This window comes from Hetaerina americana, unplaced genomic scaffold, assembly GCF_022747635.1.
Source record: "Hetaerina americana unplaced genomic scaffold, ioHetAmer1.1.p SCAF_9, whole genome shotgun sequence".
Taxonomy (NCBI): Eukaryota; Metazoa; Arthropoda; class Insecta; order Odonata; family Calopterygidae; genus Hetaerina; species Hetaerina americana.
In genome coordinates, this window is record NW_027287538.1 from 64,238,705 (window position 1) to 64,258,398 (window position 19,694).

At 33.7% G+C, this 19,694-nt stretch overlaps 1 protein-coding gene across 2 annotated transcripts; it reads left to right on the forward strand.

Annotated features, from left to right (window-relative positions):
- Positions 1 to 1,283: 1,283 nt before the first annotated feature.
- Positions 1,284 to 19,372, forward strand: LOC139698880 (sodium/hydrogen exchanger 9B2-like). 2 transcript variants are annotated; one of them, XM_071597828.1, is made up of 11 exons: positions 1,284 to 1,396; positions 1,608 to 1,683; positions 1,770 to 1,849; positions 1,970 to 2,326; positions 3,010 to 3,192; positions 5,484 to 5,659; positions 9,173 to 9,279; positions 10,955 to 11,119; positions 12,286 to 12,429; positions 15,047 to 15,148; positions 16,198 to 19,372. In XM_071597828.1, exons 3-11 carry the CDS (start codon positions 1,770 to 1,772, stop codon positions 16,528 to 16,530), a joined length of 1,647 nt encoding a protein of 548 aa, XP_071453929.1. In that variant the 5' UTR covers positions 1,284 to 1,396; positions 1,608 to 1,683; the 3' UTR covers positions 16,531 to 19,372. The 2 variants fall into 2 exon arrangements, with proteins under 2 accessions (XP_071453929.1, XP_071453928.1); XM_071597827.1 differs by having other exon boundaries at positions 1,627 to 1,683.
- Positions 19,373 to 19,694: the final 322 nt, after the last annotated feature.

Consider the following 19,694-nt stretch of genomic DNA (forward strand, 5'->3'; position numbering starts at 1 on the left):
GAAGTGGCAACTTCCGTAGTAAATGAGTCGTTGTTGTTATAACAAGTACTGACGCCGATGTGCGCTGGTGCTGCATTCTATTTTAATACAATGAATTCCCACGGCGCCTGTACGACGGGAGAAGGTAGGATCTCTTCATCCTGCTCCGAATCAGTCGTCCTTAGTTAAGACCTGTCTAAAGCAGCCGTCCACCTGTTTCCATCGGCACACGTGGATGGAGAACCGCACGTGCCAAGGTCGACCCAGTTTCCCTCCCTGCAGTTGCCAGAAAATATACCTTTACGTCCATTAAGTGTTAATATAATGCTTCCGTCGATCAGGGTAAAACATCCAAATTGTTTTTTAAGGTACGAAGTGTAATGTAATTTAAATAAAATAGTGGTTGACTACATTTAGCGTAATTACTGTGGACGAGAAAAACGATGAAACTGGGAACACTGTCCAAAAGAAAAATGCGAAATGTATATTTTAGATATAAATAGTGTGGGAGAGGACGGAAGTGGCGGAAGATTCTCCAAATTAAGTGGATTCATCACCATGCGTCATAAAAAGTCCAGATTATGCTATTTCTGAAACTCCCTAAAAAGCGAAAAAGCTACACCTGTCAAATAATCCATCACATTTAGGGTGCTTGTCGAAAAGCAGAGGAAGTCAGTTTCCACACGAATTTTCAGAGGAGACCCGAATACTTGCAAGGTAGGTGCATTTCTTTTAATTTTCTATGATTTTCAAATTGGTGATAGTGGTGGAGCCTTGCATACTTTATTTTTTTCGCGAAGTTCAAGTGCTTGTTATTTTAAGTCTCTTAAATGGATAGCAAGACATTAAAATAGGAGATTTGGAGATCTCAAGGGTTCACCAGAGGATACTCGGAGTTTTCCCAGTCCGAGGTCTGAAAGAAGAGGGCACGTTGAAGATGAAATTGACGTCAAAAGTGTTTTTAAAGTATATACCTGTTCAATCCCTTATCAACCGTATGTTGTCCGAAATGCTCTTTGTACTTTCGCGGGTTTGATACTTATCAGAAATTTAAGCTATTGGTACAATCCATTCTACCATCAATATATGCACTATGGTCCGTAATTCGCAAGCTGAATAAAGTCCCATACATTTATCTCTTTCTGGAGTAATTACGATGAAGTTGCGTACTATAATTTCAAAATACATAAATACAAATAAATAAAAATACAATTTTACGACATCGGGCTAATTATCATTTTGCGTAAGATGCGCGATTCGTTTCTCACTTAGATAAATTATTTTTTCCAGCGGTCGGTGGGGTCAATTACGGCCGGATTACGTTCATGTAACTTAAATTTATCTAGTTTACAAATGCATGTTGCTAGTACGAAAAATACATTAGCAAAACCCAGCAGTTGTCATATCTTATATAATGGTAAGTCATTCGGCATATTTGACTACTACCCAGAAAAGTAAACATGAATTCTCACGTCCCCGCTAATGGCAGAGATAACAGTGTTTACCACTTAAATGAGGGTAATTTTCTTGTTGACGCCGTTGTGTTGGAATTTCAAATTTGTCTGCTGGAATGCGTGGACTTTCTATTGGCATCGCCTCTGTTTACAATGGATTCAATTACCCGACAGAAACCACTTGTTTTCATAGGAGCAACAGGACGATATCGAGTTGACCGATGAATTAAGTCAGTTGACACCGGTTAAGGTGATTAGTGTGTGACGAACGCTTTTGAATATTACGATGGCTGAATCTCAAAAAAGTTCTTTTGATGAAGATACTTTTCTTTGCAGATGAATTTGGCAGTGAGTAAATCGACTGAGGAACCTGCGAGACAGGCGACTGCTCATGATACTAGCAACAGACCAAATGCGTATGTTTTAATTAATTTATTAATTATTGCTCATTGTACCACAGCAATTTTCGAATTGCAGGTACCTCTTGTTCTATTATTTATCTCAATTTTTTTTCGTTTTCTTATTTTTTGAATCAGCGAATCACTACAGGGATCCAGTTTTAGGAATAGTACATTTCGGAAGTGCCTTTTTCCGTCGTCTTCAACCTGCCCCGAATCCGAATGGAGAATAAAAGCACAGCATGCTATACTTCTTATTATTCTACCTCTTCTCATATGGGGGATATTTTATGCTGCTATTGGTGAAGATGCTGCACCAGGAGGAAATGTTTTTGCAATGGGCCTTCTCTTTGGGGCAGCCGCTTTCGCTGGCCCCATCGCAGCCCTCGCTCGCTTACCACCCCTTCTCGGAATGTTACTTATGGGTATATTCCTGCGAAATATTGGATTCTTCAATATAACTGGCGGATTTATACAATTGGTTGGAGTTCTTAGGTGAGTAGACAGTGCTGTCAAAGTTAATGCTAAAGTTATTAATAAATTTGCATGCTTGTATTAATGTGACTGCGTTTTAGTTATTAAATTATTGAGCTGCTAATGGCTTAATAAACGCAAATTATGGGGCATGTACTTATTCAGCGTTTGATAAATCCTAGGGTTTCCTAATACTTCCAGAGCATGCAATTGTTTTTCAATGATAATTCTATCATCTCTATAATTACACTAAATAAGTTTGTTTCGGTGTTAAAGCAATTGTCATATTTAAATTTCACACATTCTGTTATTATTGTGTAGTTTCATGAATACATAGATACTCAAATATTACAATAACTCTCAAATACTTTGTTTTTAATTAAATAAAAATTATTATGAAAATAATTTTAGCATTGGAGAGTAACCTAATGCATTTAATTAGATTCAATTCCCAAATGAAGGTACAGAAATCTGTGTTCACCCATGCAGTCAATTCATAAGTGAATAACTCATTAAAGAATTACATTTTTAGTTCTTTTTTGGTTTTAAACAAAAGTCCTTCTAGACATATTTTGAGTCATCAGTACTGATGTACTTTTGTGTATATATTTCAGTTAGGAATTAAAGTTAATAATACACTTATTGGTTTCATGTGCCAATTCTTCATTTATTGATGTGGCATATTTTCACTTCCTGAAATACAGGAGAATGGCAATGGTGGTCATTCTGACGAAGGGAGGCCTTGGACTTGATGGTAGTGCTCTTCGGAGACTAAGCTTTGTGGTGCTGAGACTTGCCCTCTTTCCATGCTTATCAGAAGCTGCAACCATCTGCATTGCCTCTCATTTTCTCCTTGGCTTTCCTTGGCTCTGGGGAGCTCTGATGGGGTGAGATATATATTTTTCTACTCATGATTTTTGCATGTCTCTTGGGTATGTTCCAAAATGCCATTTAAGAATCTCCGTAATAGCTTTCAATTGTATTTCCAAAATCATATATTTGGATATGTATTTTCCTCTAGTTATGGAGGTTCTTACATGCTGCATGTATTTCTATTGTAAAATGCCTATTGGCTGACTAAGTCTGGCAGAGGTAATGTCTTTATATTCAATTCATTTAGGAAAACTTTGGCAGAACAGGAAATGACTCCATTATCTTAAATATTATGCATACGTAAATCTTATTAGTTTTTAAAGGGAATCAGGTTGGTGAGTTGGCTTGTTTACTGGCTTCCCATTCTTAGGGCCCAGGTTCAAATTCTGGTGGTGCCAGGGATTAGACTAGTCAACTACCTACATTCTTCATTCACAACTGCAATTTTAATTTTCATTTCACCAAAATTAGTTGATTGGGATCCCACCTTATGTGTGGTAGTTTTTTTGAAATTATACATATTCTTGTGGAATGAGTTATAATAATAATGATAATACATTTATTTGTCCGGAGATTTGTTGCATATTCATACATACACAAATATAGGACACGTCAAATATAATTTTCACAATAGAAGAGATACAATATATATATATATATATATATACATGCCAGTACACTAGTATAATTACATATCAATTGTTTAAGCCGGAATTGACGCATTGCGACAATTCAAGGTATTCATTTACAGAATAGAACATATTATTTTTTAAAAGGTTAAACAGCTTTTTCTTGAAAACAGGTACTTTTGTTTCATATTTGATTTCATGGGGAAGTTTATTGAATAACCTTAAGCCCATTGCTTTGGGCCCATGGGCAGTATTGTGTGTCCTGACAAATGGTTGGTGCAGGTCATTGCAGGTCCTTGTGTAGTGACTATGGTAATTGTGGTTGGACTTGTAATGGGAAATATTACCCTTTGCATGTAAGATGACATTAAATATATATATGCAAGGTACTGGTAATAAACCAAGTCTTTTGAAGAGAGGTTTACATGGTGCATCGCAAGGAGCATTGCTCATAATGCGTATAATCCTCTTTTGGATTTTGAAGATTATGCCCACATGGGGAGAGGAACCCAAGAAGAGGATACTGAAAGTAACACGAGAATAAAATTCACCATAGTAAATGGATAGAAGGACCTCTAAATTTACAGAATACCTAATATTTCTAATAAGGAAGCATAGGGAGCTTAACTTGCTGCGTAATTTGAAAATATGTTCCTCCCAAGACATGTTTTTCTGCAGGATTACTCCCAGGAATTGGGTACTGGAATTTTGGGGAATGCTCACACCTTCTACATCTACTGAGATTGCAGATGAAACTTTCTTTTTATTAGTAAAATAAATCAGGCTGGACTTATTTATATTGGGTTTTAGAAAGTTATGAAGACACCATTCATTGAAAATCTGAGCTACTTCGGCTGCTCTTTCTGTCAAGCTGTCTACTGAGGAGGCTGATACAATGATATTTGTATCATCAGCATACAGTATTGGGTCTATCCCCTTAATGAGCTTAAGATTGTCTGGGAGATCATTGATATAGATTAAAAATAAAATAGGACCAAGTACAGAACCCTGGGGAACACCCAGTGTTACTTCTCTACCAGGGGAAACAAATTTGGAGCCATTTCTTGAGAGCTCAACATACTGATGCCGTTCACTTAGATAAGATTCAATCCATTTGTAGGGCGTGCCTCTTATACCATAGCATTTCAGTTTATATAGGAGTAACTGATGATTGACGAAGTCAAAAGCTTTACTGAAATCGAAAAATAATCCTAAAGTTTCAGTTCTATTATCCAATCCTGAAAGTATTTGATTCACCATGTGATATTTGGCTGTTGTAGTGGACCTTGTTTTCCTAAATCCATGTTGAGATGTGGATAATAGCTTATACGTCTCAAGATATGATACAAGACGTTGATAAAAAACTATTTCAAATATTTTCCCCAGCTGGTTTAACAGGGATATTGGTCTATAAGAATTCATTGCCATTTTGCAACCTTTCCCTTTGTATATTGGCACAATTTTTGCTGATTTAAGAGTTTGATATGATATGACCTCAGTTGTATTATCTCAAGTCCCAAACACTACAGTTACAGGCTCCTCAAAGTATGTGAGATGTTCTGCATATTTCCACTGAAAATAGTACTGTGACATCCTTAATTAGGTTTTAAGTTCATATGTCTTTTCATAAAGAACATAGTTTTTATGGGGAAGTGGCACTTTAAAATTCATTCTAGGTTTATCCTTGGTGCTGTTTCTCCTGCCGTTGTTGTCCCATCTCTGCTAAACCTGAAAGAAAAAGGTTATGGTGAGGACAAAGGAATATCAACTTTAGTTATTGCAGCGTCAAGTATAGATGACATCGTTGCCATTTCTGCTTTTGGTGTTGTCTTGGGAATTATTTTTTCTGAAGGTGAGCGAACAATATTTCAACAAAATTTTACATGCTTACTTTATCAATTACTTACAGTCAAATTTTAAATTAAATTACTTTATTATGTAGTTTTTATTTATTTTGTTTGAAGACTCATTTTGTTTATTGATGAAATTTTCCCTAAAATTATTGAGTTCAATCTCACGTATTCTTTGATATATTTCTATGGTGCTCAAATGCAGGTTTGTAAGATTTTAGCATTGGAATATGACATAATTAGCATCATGTTACAGGAAATGTAGTATTTTTGCAGAATTTTACCATATTTTGGGGTTTTCCTGGTATATGAAACAAAACAGTTAGTTTTATTACTATCATCTCTATTTTCAACCTTTCTTTGGTTTGATATTCATTAAAAAAAATTATATTTGGCATTGTAAGGTAAACAATTATGTATCATTTATATCCAAAATGGCAAAAGAAACTTATCAGGGTATTGGAATAAATTTTAATTTAGCTTTTGGAGTTAAATTAGCTGTCCAGATAATATAGTTGTCTGAAGTCAGATAGGGAATTAACTGTGATATTATCATGTTAAGTCAATAATCCCAACAAACAGTTTTAAAGTGAGTCGGCAATAAAACCAGAAATTGTGTTAAAACATTGTGCCATGCTCATTAAGTGGTCTCCATCAGTGACAAAATTAGCACTGTGCTGTTGGCAATTACATATTTCTGAAATGTATCTACAACTTCCTGTTGACAATTAACATGATTGATGGAAAAATTGCAACTAACCTGAACATTATTTATCATTCAAAGCTTGGCATAAAGCTACAAAAACAGCATGGCAAATACTTGTGTGCTGTTTCATCACAAATGAACGAAAGTTTTCTCTGTCATATATTCCTATATTTCTTCAGTACTCAATGCACTAATTTGAAGCATATTTTCTTGCTGTAATCCATAACCTGTCTCCAGAACTATTAGGTAATGATAATTATGTTTGGAATTCTAATCCTTGGGCACTTTTAATTGGGTGTGCTAGTGTGAAAAATAAGATCTAATCTGGTTGCCCAGTGGCCAGCAAATTTTGTTTTGTGAATAAAATTCATTCATAAGTTTCCCTATATAATTAATCAACTAATTGCAAATGGAATGTGCTCAGAATTTTCGTAACACCCATTGGGTATCCTGTAAATGTGATACCACGTTTATTTGTATACACTTCATGTCTTCTTTTACGAAAATACCATTTTAAAAGGGTTCCACTAATTACATACACCATTTGATCTTTTTCTGATGGACTTTAAAAATACGGTAGTTATTTATATGTTTTATGCCCATGCAACTTAAGCATCCCAACCGATTAGTATGGATGTTAGATAAAATTTGGAATGGCTTTTGCACTTATGACTTCGCAACAAGTAAAATGGAATATTAAACTAACCAGTGGCTTTCTGCTGGTACATTAGCAACAGCATGGCCGCTACCGTTATCCATTGTGGTTTCAGTTTTCAGCAAAATGGACTGTTTAACATGAAGTAGGATTCACACTTCACATGAGGGTCTTTGCTGATAGACCAGTACCATTCAATGGTTCAATATCATTCTGTTACAGCCATCTTAAAGGAAGTACGAAACATAAATGTAGGTATGCCCAGCAGGAAGTCGTTCGGTCATGCCATGGTGTGCTGTACCAACAAAGGGTTCAAGACAATTTATTTGCTCTTGGTTATGGCTTTGTGTATTACAATACAATGCAAGGTTAAAAGGTCATGATTATATGAGCATTTCAACCCCAAGATTAGTTTACTGCAACCCTCCATTCTTCTCTATTCAGCATCCATTCCCTTACCCCCTGATAGGTATTCTATTTCATTTCCTTATTAATTTTCCAAGTCCATTATTACTCCTTGTTGAATATTTAAAATATCTCTTGAACAATCAGAGCTATGTAAAATCCCTGGATTCCAAAGGCTCTGAAATGTATTTGGTTTGCAGGTTTAACTAAGAGTAATGAGATATTTTAAGTCTTTATCAAAGAAAATTGAGAAATATGTGATGAAAATAATGGTAGATGTCTTTTCCATTCTGCTGAAACATCCAAGTATCTTAAAAGTGTATCCATTTATTATGAAAGTGCTACATATGAAATCTAATGTTGTTCAGGTTAATACATTTTGAGCCATCATTCGACCATAAGTCAATCACATTTAGTCAGACACTAGGTCTAAAACTGTCCAAACATGCTTCCAGGTATATGAATTGTTTTTTACTGAGGAAATTAAAATTCCTATTGTATTCCTGTAGTTTCCTCTTAGTCTCCTCTCATTAGATATAAATGAAAAAATGTAAAAAAGAACAATACAGAAAGCAAAAAAGCTCTTCTGAGTTATGCGCTGAAAATATCAACTTGAAGCATGAAAAGCAGATGGGATAAAATTGATGGTAGATGGAAAGCTATTTCTTTCTATTAATGATCTTTCATTCAGTTAAATACATAAAAGTTTGGTGAAAAAGCTAGCAGGATATTAGGATTGATAAGAATAGTATTGGAATGTGATGAGAGAGAGGAGGGATGACTTGAGTCAGTTTGATTGCCAAATTAGATCATGTGCAGCAAAGGAAAGCTAGATCGGTTAAAAATTATTAAAATTAATTTAGTAGCATACGTATATTATTTGAGGAATGAGGTTGGAGCACAGGCTAAACTACAGATTACATGCAACAATTCAATGCAACAATTTCAGAGTGTTTTTCTTTGGAAATACATGAATTGGAAGCAGCTCCATTTAGCGATGATATTGAAAATATACTAGCAGCCCCATTGTGTGGCGGTAGAAGAGAAAATAATAATAATAATAATAATAAATTTATTGGTCCTGTTTATATGTTAGTACATATATAGGCCTTTGAAAATGTAAAAAAGAACAATACAAATGAAAATAAGATTAGAGATATCAAATGTAAAACCGTCAGATTTAAGATATAATTTTTCAACAAATAGCAACGGATTAGAACCACTGGTAACAATCACACTAGGATAAAAGCATCCAATTATTATAAGTGACATCTTATTTTGCTGTAATTTTATCCAGCTCTTATTTTTCTCCTTGTTAATATCAGCTCATCTATTATGCATAGTAAATTATTTTATCTTTAGACTTCATGTACCTGTAGTTAACATTATCTCCATTATTTGAAATATTTTACTTATTAATTGGTAATTAACAATGAAATAAAACTTAACTTGGATGGTTGTATACCTGGTGTAGAATCACACCCTGCCACAAGCCTTAGCAGTGGCTTGTGTGCCATGTGGAAGTGGAAGAAATGGTGAGCTTACCATGTGAATTGATGAGATTTAATTATTGAATTCTCTAAAATGAGATAAAGTTCATGCATTGTATTAATAATTTCTACTTGTATCCATTTGTTCTCATGGTCCAATTTTGTTTTCAACTTGTTGTCCTCAATTATTAGTACATACTTTTCATATATACGTGTGGAACAAATTTGTTTGGCATAAGAAATTTTTATAATATTTCAGGAAGCATCACTGAAAAAGTTCTCCAGGGTCCCTTGGAAGTGTTAATTGGATTGACTTTTGGTATTGTTTGGGGATTTCTATCTGCTGCAGCTGTACCTAAGGGAGAAGTAAGTGGGCAGATTTTATATTTTTAACAATAAAGTAACATAAATAGTTGGGACATGATAGTCCAATAGGTAGAGCGCTGGGATATTATCTGGTAGATCCAGGTTTGATTTCAGGTGATACCTCATGGTTCCCTCAGCTTTACCTAAGCTGTATGATTTTTTGATCTTCCTGGAAAATCTCAGGTGGCACAGGTAAAGGAGCCGGCCCCCCTACCCTAATGTGTGTCTATCACACCTTTGGGCTAAATACTATGCGAACTCTACCTAAACCTATCAAACCAACTTTCGAGTTGATAACTGTGGTGGAATTATGGGTTGGGCTTTCTTTTTAACGTTTTAAGTATGTTCAACAATTTAAAGAATTACTTAATTGGCCAAATCGCAGCATATCCCAAAAACAATAAACTTATATGATACTTGAAATTTATGCTTTTGAGGTCAATGGTGAAAAAAAAGTTAAATTAAATGTTAAATGTTTTTCTACCTTATGTTTGATAGTATATCCTTGTAGATATACTCCTTTCTATAAGTATCTTCATTACTGCACTGGTTTCATGCATAGCTCTCCCTTTCCTGAGCCGGCACTGATCATTCCCTAAGTAATCAATATGCATTTTACCATTATGAAAAAATACAGTCTAAATCTTATCTCACTCAACAATACATGCTAAAACTATTAAGTCTCCACAATTATTAATATTCTGCTTACTATGTTGACTATTGACTGAATCCTGGAGAACATTCAAAATAATTTTATGATTTTGACAAAAATAGTATTGATTCAGTATAATGACAGTTCATTAAGGATAAGATAATATTAATTAAAGGATTAGATGTTAGGAGAGGCAAAGAAAGGAAAGTATTCTTGTACCATTTTATAGTCTGTGTTCATTCACAACTAGCCTTAGCTGGTAGAGCAGCAATAAAAATGATAATTAAAGAATGGTATGTGTAAAGACTTAAATACAATCACATCAAATGCCATGTGCATCCAGTAGCACAGGTCTGCTTTCTTTTCTTAATTTCAGATTAGTTTTAATCCTAGCTGTTACTTCCATGAGTTTTAAAGAGCTGTGCAGTAAATAACACTTGTTTATTTGCTTGTTAATTTTATCTCAAAGAGAATTACATGTGTGAAAACTTATGGTTTAGTAAACATTTTTGTTGATTTTGAAGAAAGTTGAAATCAAGGACTATATTATGCTTTGCTGAAATTGCTCCAAATCAAAGTTTTTCGTTAAATTTTATTCCTGAAATTAATGTAACATTTGTGCCGTAAAATTTTAAAATATAATATAATTTTTCATGTTCAATTGTTCCCAGCTCAACCTTGTGGAAATTCATTTTAATTAAATGAAGAATACAATGTATCTTTCCACTGTCCTTATTCACGTAAAACCGGTTTCAACGCTCAAGCGTCATCATCACCTGATGATGACGCTTGAGCGTTGAAACCAGTTTTACGTGAATAAGGACAGTGGAAAGATACATTGTATTCTTCATTTAATTATGATTTTTCCAATTGAAATTTTCATAAAATCCAAAATATAACTATCATATTTATGAGTTAAAGCTAATTGATGGAATTTATTATTTTACAAATTGTCAGTTATATGTGCAATACAAGTTACATGTTGCTGTCTAGCAGAAGCTCTTTTCACATGGTCTATTTCAGTCCAACACTGTGATGTACCGATCAATGTTAGTGGGAGGTGGAGGACTATTTGCTGTATTTGGCAGTCAAGCAGTTGGTTATGATGGAGCTGGTCCATTAGCATGTATAACATCTGCATTTGTTTCGTCCTGTTGCTGGAAGCGTTATGAAGGAATGGAGGCTGCAGTAAGTAGATATTTTATTTAATAATTATTATAATTTTCAGGTTCCAAGCCGTTATTGTAAAGTTTGTATTGTAACATCAAAATGAAATGCTCTAGTTCTTCATTTTCATTTCCATTCACTTGAAGTGCAGGCTTAATTTAAGGCATATGATGTTATACTAAATACATTATAATGTTCAATTGGCATTCCTGGTTTTCAAATGTGATACATAGTACTTAAAATATGGATAAAATGCAAACTTTGAAATTTCATCATAGTAACTGGTGGGTCCTCAGATTCAAGTCTGCTTATGCTGTCTATACATCTTGAGTTTAGCTCACCCTGAAATGTTTGAAAAAATCCCAGAACTACCAGTGAAACCACAAAAGTATTGGGAAAGAAACTTCTCTCTTCCTTACAAATGTGAAATGAAATATTGGCATAAGCCTACTTTGGAGTACATATGTGGCTCTTGTTTAAATGAATATACTTTGTAACTTCCACACAATTTTTATTCGTACTACCGGTTTCAACGCAACGGCGTCATCATCAGGTCAATCTGACCTGATGATGACGCCGTTGCGTTGAAACCGGTAGTACAAATAAAAATTGTGTGGAAGTTACAAAGTATATTCATTTAAACAACATGAACCTCCACAAAGTTGAGCCCGAGACCATAGAATTCATGTGGCTCTTATTTGATCAGTTACTCTTTGATCGATTCAGTCTGCTGAAGGTGCAGTGTTGGAGGCTTCTAATCTTAAGATCATGAATTTTGTCTCGCCTAAGGTGTGTTCAACAACGCTTTAATCTAATAAAAAAATAATATTTGGCTTTCATAGCATATGGCACATAATAATGATCAGGAAAAACCAGGTTTTGGTGCCTAGGGTAAGAAAGTTTATGCTAATATTTCAATTCCATCATCTAGGGTATTAATCCATTGTTTATTAATTAATATATTACCTTCACCTTGGACAATATTCCCTAATGATCCTGCCCTAGGTATTTCTCAGTTTTTTGGCCTCAGTACTGCTACCAACTTCTGCGCATAATATTAACAGATGTTGCAAACATTGTGTATGAATATGTGATTTGCCTGACTGAGTTGGACTGAAAGTTATATTACTATTAAACTCTTACATTTTTTAAGGTTATATGACTGACAAATTATAATTTTTTTTCAGAATTCCATTACAAACACATTTTCTGTCTTATGGCTGATTTTTCAGCCAATACTCTTTGGCTTAATTGGAACTGAAGTTAATTTTGCTGAGCTCCAGTCGGAAACATTGATTCGAGGGTTTGGTGTTCTTTTCATTGGTTTGACAGTAAGTGTGATAGATAGTAGTGAATATTTGTAATCATATTTATGATGGAAAAATAAAAGTAAAGAAATTCTTATCAATGCAGAATTTAGGGACTTTGATTAGCTCTCTGTTACGCATTGCACCAGTAAGTGCAGTTACAGTAAAAAATCGTCAGTTATTATTTGCTGAGCAGGAATGGAAAAAGTATTCTTTGAGGGGTAAATATAAATTAGGAGATTTCGTAAACCAGAGAACTTTGTAGAAACTAGGTACAAGGAGTCTTGCTCGAATTGCAAGGGGCCTGCCTACTTTGAAGAGGATTATGGTCCCAATCCCATATCCCAACAGTGTATGTTTTCAAACTGTTCTGGATCAATTCAGAGTAAGTCCATAACTAAAATTTACCCCACAAACATTCCACCTAGTACAGAAGGGATATTTCCAGATTTGATGTTTAAGAGGGAAACGCAACGGTAGAAGAAAGCGTCGTGGAATGGAATGTAGTGGTGAACAGGCAGAAATAGACCCATTAAATACACTAAAGTACTATGAACTCTAGGAATATTGGAGACTTGGTCTCGATCACCCAGAGCTGCAAGTGAAGCGAATTAGTGAAGTTCTGTTGAGAGATAAGGCAATAAATTTTGAAGAAAGACTAGGCATTGATGACTTCAAAGCATCAAATGTCTTGTTGGACTGCTTCAAATTTAGATTAAAGATTGTTCACGAAACCATATGCTTTGAAACCTTAGATCCTGAAACATTTTCTCACTGGAAGTATACTGCTTTTCATAATTCATAATTATGTTGATGACTATGCTCTTGAAGGCACTTCAATTGTGGATGAGACAGGTTTGTTCTTAATAATAATAATAATAATACTTTATTCATTTTAAAAATGGTACAACCATATTAAATGTCGTCAATCATAATATTACTTAATATATAAACATAAGTTCTTAAATGTGATGAAGATTGTCACAAAAGAATTCATCCAATGAGTAAAGTGGGTGAGCAAGTAACCAGGTATATACCCTATTCTTGAAACTCTGGATACCATCTGATTTCAACTGAGTAGGCAGATAGTTATACAGTCGTATGTTCATATTGTGAAATGTGTTGCTGTTGTGAAAGGTGTTAATGGGAAACCTTAGAAGACTCAGAGTTTAATAGTGAAACCTTGGTATCGGGCAGACACAGAAAGACTTGTCTATCAGGTACCAATTTATATGATGATGAGAGACTGAAGCCAACCATTTTAGGTAAATAAAAACTATCCATGTGCTTTTAAAACAATTATGATCTTCCTAGATATGTTCTGAGAAGGCCTGAAGGATGAAGATATGCGCATCATCATTTTTTATAGCCATTTCATGGGGAAAAACTATGCAAAATGGGTTGTTTTATTGAGTACCTATGTTATATAATAATATATGTAAATATAATATTTATTGGTCCCAGGAATTAACAAAGTAAAATTTTGGACAAATCAGAGAACAAACAATCTGCTGTTTCAGTGTTCCGAAGATTCCAGAAACTCCTCCACACTATAAAAGCATTTAACTATCTGAAAAGGCTTGAAATATTTCATAAATGACTCCTAGAAGGAGAAGATTTTATGGCTGGTGGCAGATAGTTGAAAATTTTGATGGCCACATGAAAGGGACTCTTTATTATTCATAGCAGAAGAGTGGCATAATAAATGTACATCTACATACTGTCCAGTATTATGTCCATGTACTTGAGCATTGGTGATTTGTTGTTTCATATTATCCTTAACATACACGCATGAGTAATAAATTTACAGAAAAGGTAAAGTTAAAATTTTCAATTCTTTAAAATAAGGTTTGTCAGTTTGCCATTGGGATCTTTTGCTGTATATCTAATACATTTTTTTTGCATAATAAAAACACCATGCAAGCCAGGTGAAACTCCCCAGAAAATAATTCAGTAGCTCATATGTGATTGAAAGTTGTCGTAGTAAACCATTTTAGTATATTTAAATCTACAGTGTTTGAAAGATTTCGTAGAATAAATCCCCTTTTAGTTGAAATACCATAGTTGAGTCTGACCGTAGTGATGACTACAACAAGGGCCACTCATTGCTAACAAGGGTGACAGAGTATAATGATTAAATCTATTGTAGCCCCTTGGTCAAATTTAGTCACTTGAGACTAATGATGAGGATCTGGAGGAACTGATTAAAGAGCTTGGGAGAGAATTAAATATTGACTCACTACAAGAATTAGTGAAAAGTTGGTTGGCAGTTACAAGGGTAAGGAGGAATATACTTAATGTGATTGTTCTGTGACCTTCTAGGAAATGAAAGTATACTTATGGTGTAGTATATAGTAAAATTAAATTTGAAAAGAAAACATTTTATCTGGACAGCATTGAGCACTTAATGTGCCATTACTGGACCACTTTAAAAATAAAATTTTATTTTACTGAATTTTGAAAAAAGGTAAACACTTGGCAATTTATTTCCTTATTCTCATGAATTTCTCCTTGCATACTTGACATTTGATGATCTGATCAATTAACTTTAATTTTGAATGGAGGAATTGGAAATATGGAGATAATATACATTAATTTTATCTTTTCTTAAGCCTGTTTTTTCCTATCATTTCCATTTTAGGTTAGAGTTTGTGTCTGCCTATTGGTTACTCAAGGTGGAATCCTTAGTATGAAGGAAATACTCTTTGTTGCGATTGCTTGGTTCCCGAAAGCAACAGTGCAGGTTAGTAAAATGTGATTTTTTTAGATGAACCTGAGTTAATTAAATCATTCCTTAGTTTGAGAATAAATGTATAATATACTATATATATATATATATACATATATATACATATATATATATATATATATATATATATATATATATATATATATATGTATGTATATATATATATATATATATATATATATATATATATATATATATATATATATATATACACACACATATATATATATATACATATATATATATACATATATATATATATACATATATATATATACATATATATTTGTATTTTAGGAACTCACCAAATATTTTTGACTAAATATCATTGAAACCATAAACAGAGTAGTCAACCCGGAGGTTGATTTGGTTGGTGATTCTAGAGTTCACTCTATCTCAATACTAAGCGGGTGCAATTCACACATTAGGGTAGGGAGGCTGGTTCCTTTCCCTGTGCCAGCTTCCTAGGAAGGTCTAGTGCCTGAAAAATAAAACAGCTTGGGTTCAGCTGAGGGTCCCCAGAGAGACCTGCCCGGGAATCAAACCTGGGCCCTCCCATCATTAGTTCAACACTCTACCCCTAGTTTACCAGGATCATAAATATCATCTATAAATGATAAAATTTGAACATAATTACGTGAACACTGTTGTAGTTCTTAATTATGAAAGTTAAAAAGTTTTGTGTACTTCCATGCCTAAGTAAAGGACAGCAGAAAGTGTCAGCTGTTTTTGTTCAAAATTCGATGGAAGATATTGTATTAGTGTTTTCACCAAAATACCTGGTAGCATTGAAGAAAATGAGAAATTTAAGATTTACGTCCACATAGGACCACCTTATCGTGCACACTCTCCCATTTTCTCTGTACATTTATCAAAAGATGAAGACAAGGTATTTATACGGTGTTGTTTAAGGGTTCACGCCAAAATGATATCAGTAGTGGCATAATAAATCTTTTGACTTTGATCATTTTTTGAGAGTGTATTAGTTACTAATATGAAGTGCTCTTTTTCTTTGTAAGTATAATGCCTCTTTGTTTTCTCAGGCTGCCTTTGGTCCTGTAGCTCTGGATATTTCACGAAAGAAAACCATGGAGGCTTCTGCATTGCTAGTAACCAACTCAACTTTGGTAGATGATGGAGGTGCAGTGGACATGAATGATGGAGAAGATATTCTAGGCCTTGCTTCTAAAATTCTAACCATTGCAGTACTTTCCATTTTGATGACAGCTCCCTTGGGTGCTGTTGGTATTGCCTTGTCAGGCCCTCGTCTTTTGACCAAAAGCTCTGGTGCAGTACCTGTGGAGAGTACTTCACAAGGGAAAAGTAGCTACAGAGTTTCTATTCAGGAGCGTGAAACAAATGAATCTGTGCCATAAATGAAGCATCATGTGTCGTTTTATGATGATTAAACTAGGGTCATTTTTTTTAAGATACTTAATTAGCTGAAGGAAGTGTAGATAGATTCCTCCAAAGAATTTTATATCAGTGACTGGTTTTTTAAGTAAAATATTATAGACACATTTCCTCTCGTTTGTTAGGGAAATACTTAATTTGGTTTTACTGTGATAGCATCATTGAGCTCAGTACAAGTTTTTATGAAGAGTTAGTTACTTTAGGTATATTTATTTATGCATTTAAACTTAACAAACTATTTATTGTATACTTGACCAATTACTGTTTTTTGTGAGTGACACTAAAACTTATTACCCTCCCCCAGTTTTTTTGGTATTTGTTATCTTTTAGGAAAATTTTATTTCCATCCAGTTAGTGTCCATCTGCATGCGTGTCATAGTCTAACAAATTTATTCAAAAAAAATTCACCCAATTATAAAACCAAAACTTAATCCAAATGTTTTTGGTTGAATGAATTTTCAGGTATTTTGGGTGTGAAAATGATTTTTTAAAGAGTTTTAAGTTCAAGTAAATGTGACAAATGATTTTCCTCCCTTGAATTTTGCTTCTAGATTACTTAAAAGAAGAAAAGAGAACTTAAATTGTGAATTTTTTTCATGCCATTAAAAATCTGGAGTCAAGTTGTTATATGAATAAGAACTTAACTATTTTGCTTATAAGTCGAATAATCCTTCCATATGCTGGTGTGTTTTTGGCTTGTACTTAAGAAGTAAGCATGATTCAGGGAAAAATTTAGTCTTTTATTATGAAAGCCACCATTCAATTGTAATTAGTGACTTTGCGGTTGTAAGCTGAAATATCGTTGTGATAGAATGCAGTTTATTGGCAAATTTGTTGCTGGAAAAATATTAGCTTCACAAAACTTGATTTATAGATAAGTATATTTCAGTTTTACTGGTGGTATAAAAATTCTTTCTTCCAGTGGGATAAATCCAGATTATGGATTCATTGTAGAATTGAATTTTGAAAATTAATGTTACTGATTCTTGAACTTCTTCCCAAAGGAGGCACTCAATTAATGTGGAGTGTGCATTAATAGAATAGTTGTATTATTCTGTATATTTAAATTTCTTTAAAACTTATTTTTAATTAATTAATTATTTTTATGGCACACCATCTCCCAGAACTAATAAGTAGAGTTAAGTTTACTTTTTTGCGTACCTGTATTCAATTTCTTCTTTACGTGCTAATATAAAAGCAGATTTTTATTCATGTAAACTTACCTGTTTAATAAGTTTCTACTTGTATGTTTGTAAAGCATACTTTTTTAAATAATTTTCGTTTGAAGCTGTGTGAAATGATACTCTTCATATGCGAGATACTGAGAATATTTTGATAATTCAGTGAAAACACATTATTTTCAATGATTTTGTATTGCTATAATACCAAATGTTTGTTTAAATTATATTTTTTTGATTTGGGCCTTCTTATTATAATTTTTATTTGGTGTATATCTTAAGTTGAACTTTCATCTAGTCTTTTATTTAAACAAACTGCGGGAGATCCACAACAGTAACTTAAGAGTGTAAGGGGACACCTCGGTAGCTGAAGATGTCACAGCCCTCAGCCAAATGTTGAGGGATCTGGGTTCGAATCCCAGTCAAGGTGAATGATTTTTACACTTTGAAATTGTTGCAATTTAGTCTTTTATTGTTTGAATTGGGTGGTATTCTAGTGTATATTGTTAATATTCATGTAATATTTACAGCAGTGACATCTAGCATCTTTAAGTAATACTTTCACAATGTTGAAGCTGTAACTAAATTTGGCACTTTTGTAAAAAGATATTCAGGGAATATCACGATGCAATACATTGTTTATTACCTCAGTGATATTTGGTCCAAGACCAGTATTTTGTAATAAATGTTCTCATTTGGTATCAATATACCCTTTTTCATATGCCATTGTACATTTTATGTAGTGTGCAATGTGCAAGGATTTGGTGAATGATGAATGGTATCAAATTTTATTTTTGTAAAATAAAACCAAATCTGTATTGCACATGTTAAAACAGTTATTGCTTGAATCATAGGCTATTTACTATCCTAGGAAAGTTCATGTTTTTGAGGGAGACAGGAGAAGTGGCTTTAACCCTTTTTCTTAATTAAAGAAATAGTTGGTTTCACCTTAAACTGATATGTAACTACAATCTCTAAGGATGATTAAAACAGTTTCATTATGCCACCAATGAGTAAAGCTTCTGGGTTAATGAAACACGATAATATCTTAAGCATGGAATGTATTGAAACTGTTACATGGATGCATTCATTGAATTTATTTCTTGGGTAAGAAGATGGAATTTGTAGCAATTGCTTTTGAGGTAATGGAAGACTTGGGAATAAGGTGCAATCATGTTAATCTCAACTTTTGCGTATTTTCATTGACTGAGAATGTCATTGCTTAGATCGTCCTGGAAGTGCTAAAACATTTTTCCATCAGTGGTGCTCACTTTCCTCTTCGAGGTTGATGGTGCCTCGATAAGTGGAAGCTCAAACCCTTGTGTGAAGGATTGATTTGTAGATTTACTGAGGCATTAGTATTTATTATTTTTTACTTGTCAGGTAATATATCTTCATTTCATCTTGCCATTTAAACAAAATTTACCATGTCTGCTCTCTTTTCTCTTAGTTAAATACATTCATGTTTTTGGGTTTTGAAGTGTTTGAATGTTTACAAATGTTTGGAGTTTTAAATGGTTACTATATGCATCCTAGTATTTTTTTGTGAAATGTATTTAATAGTACTATTGTGAATAGAATGTTTTTGACATTATTTTTGATGAGTTGTTAGATAAGATCTACTGAAATAAATTATGGCTTAGATGATGTTTTGCATTTAAATATTCTATATTCTATGTACCTACCCATTGACTGTTTTGACTCTTAAAGTGGTGATTGGTGTGCAGAAAAATCGTTATCTGCTCATTTTTTTAAAAGTAGTCTACTGGATAAGATAGATCTTGGATGGACACAAGTACTGAATAAATATTTTGCTCCTAACAAAACACACCCCAACATTCTACTCATCAAGTCCCGCTTTATATCTGTGCACTTCCTTCCTCCCTTCATCCTGTCCAACATCCCTAAGCTATTCCTACCCTTTCCTCATTTGCCTAACATTCTCCCCT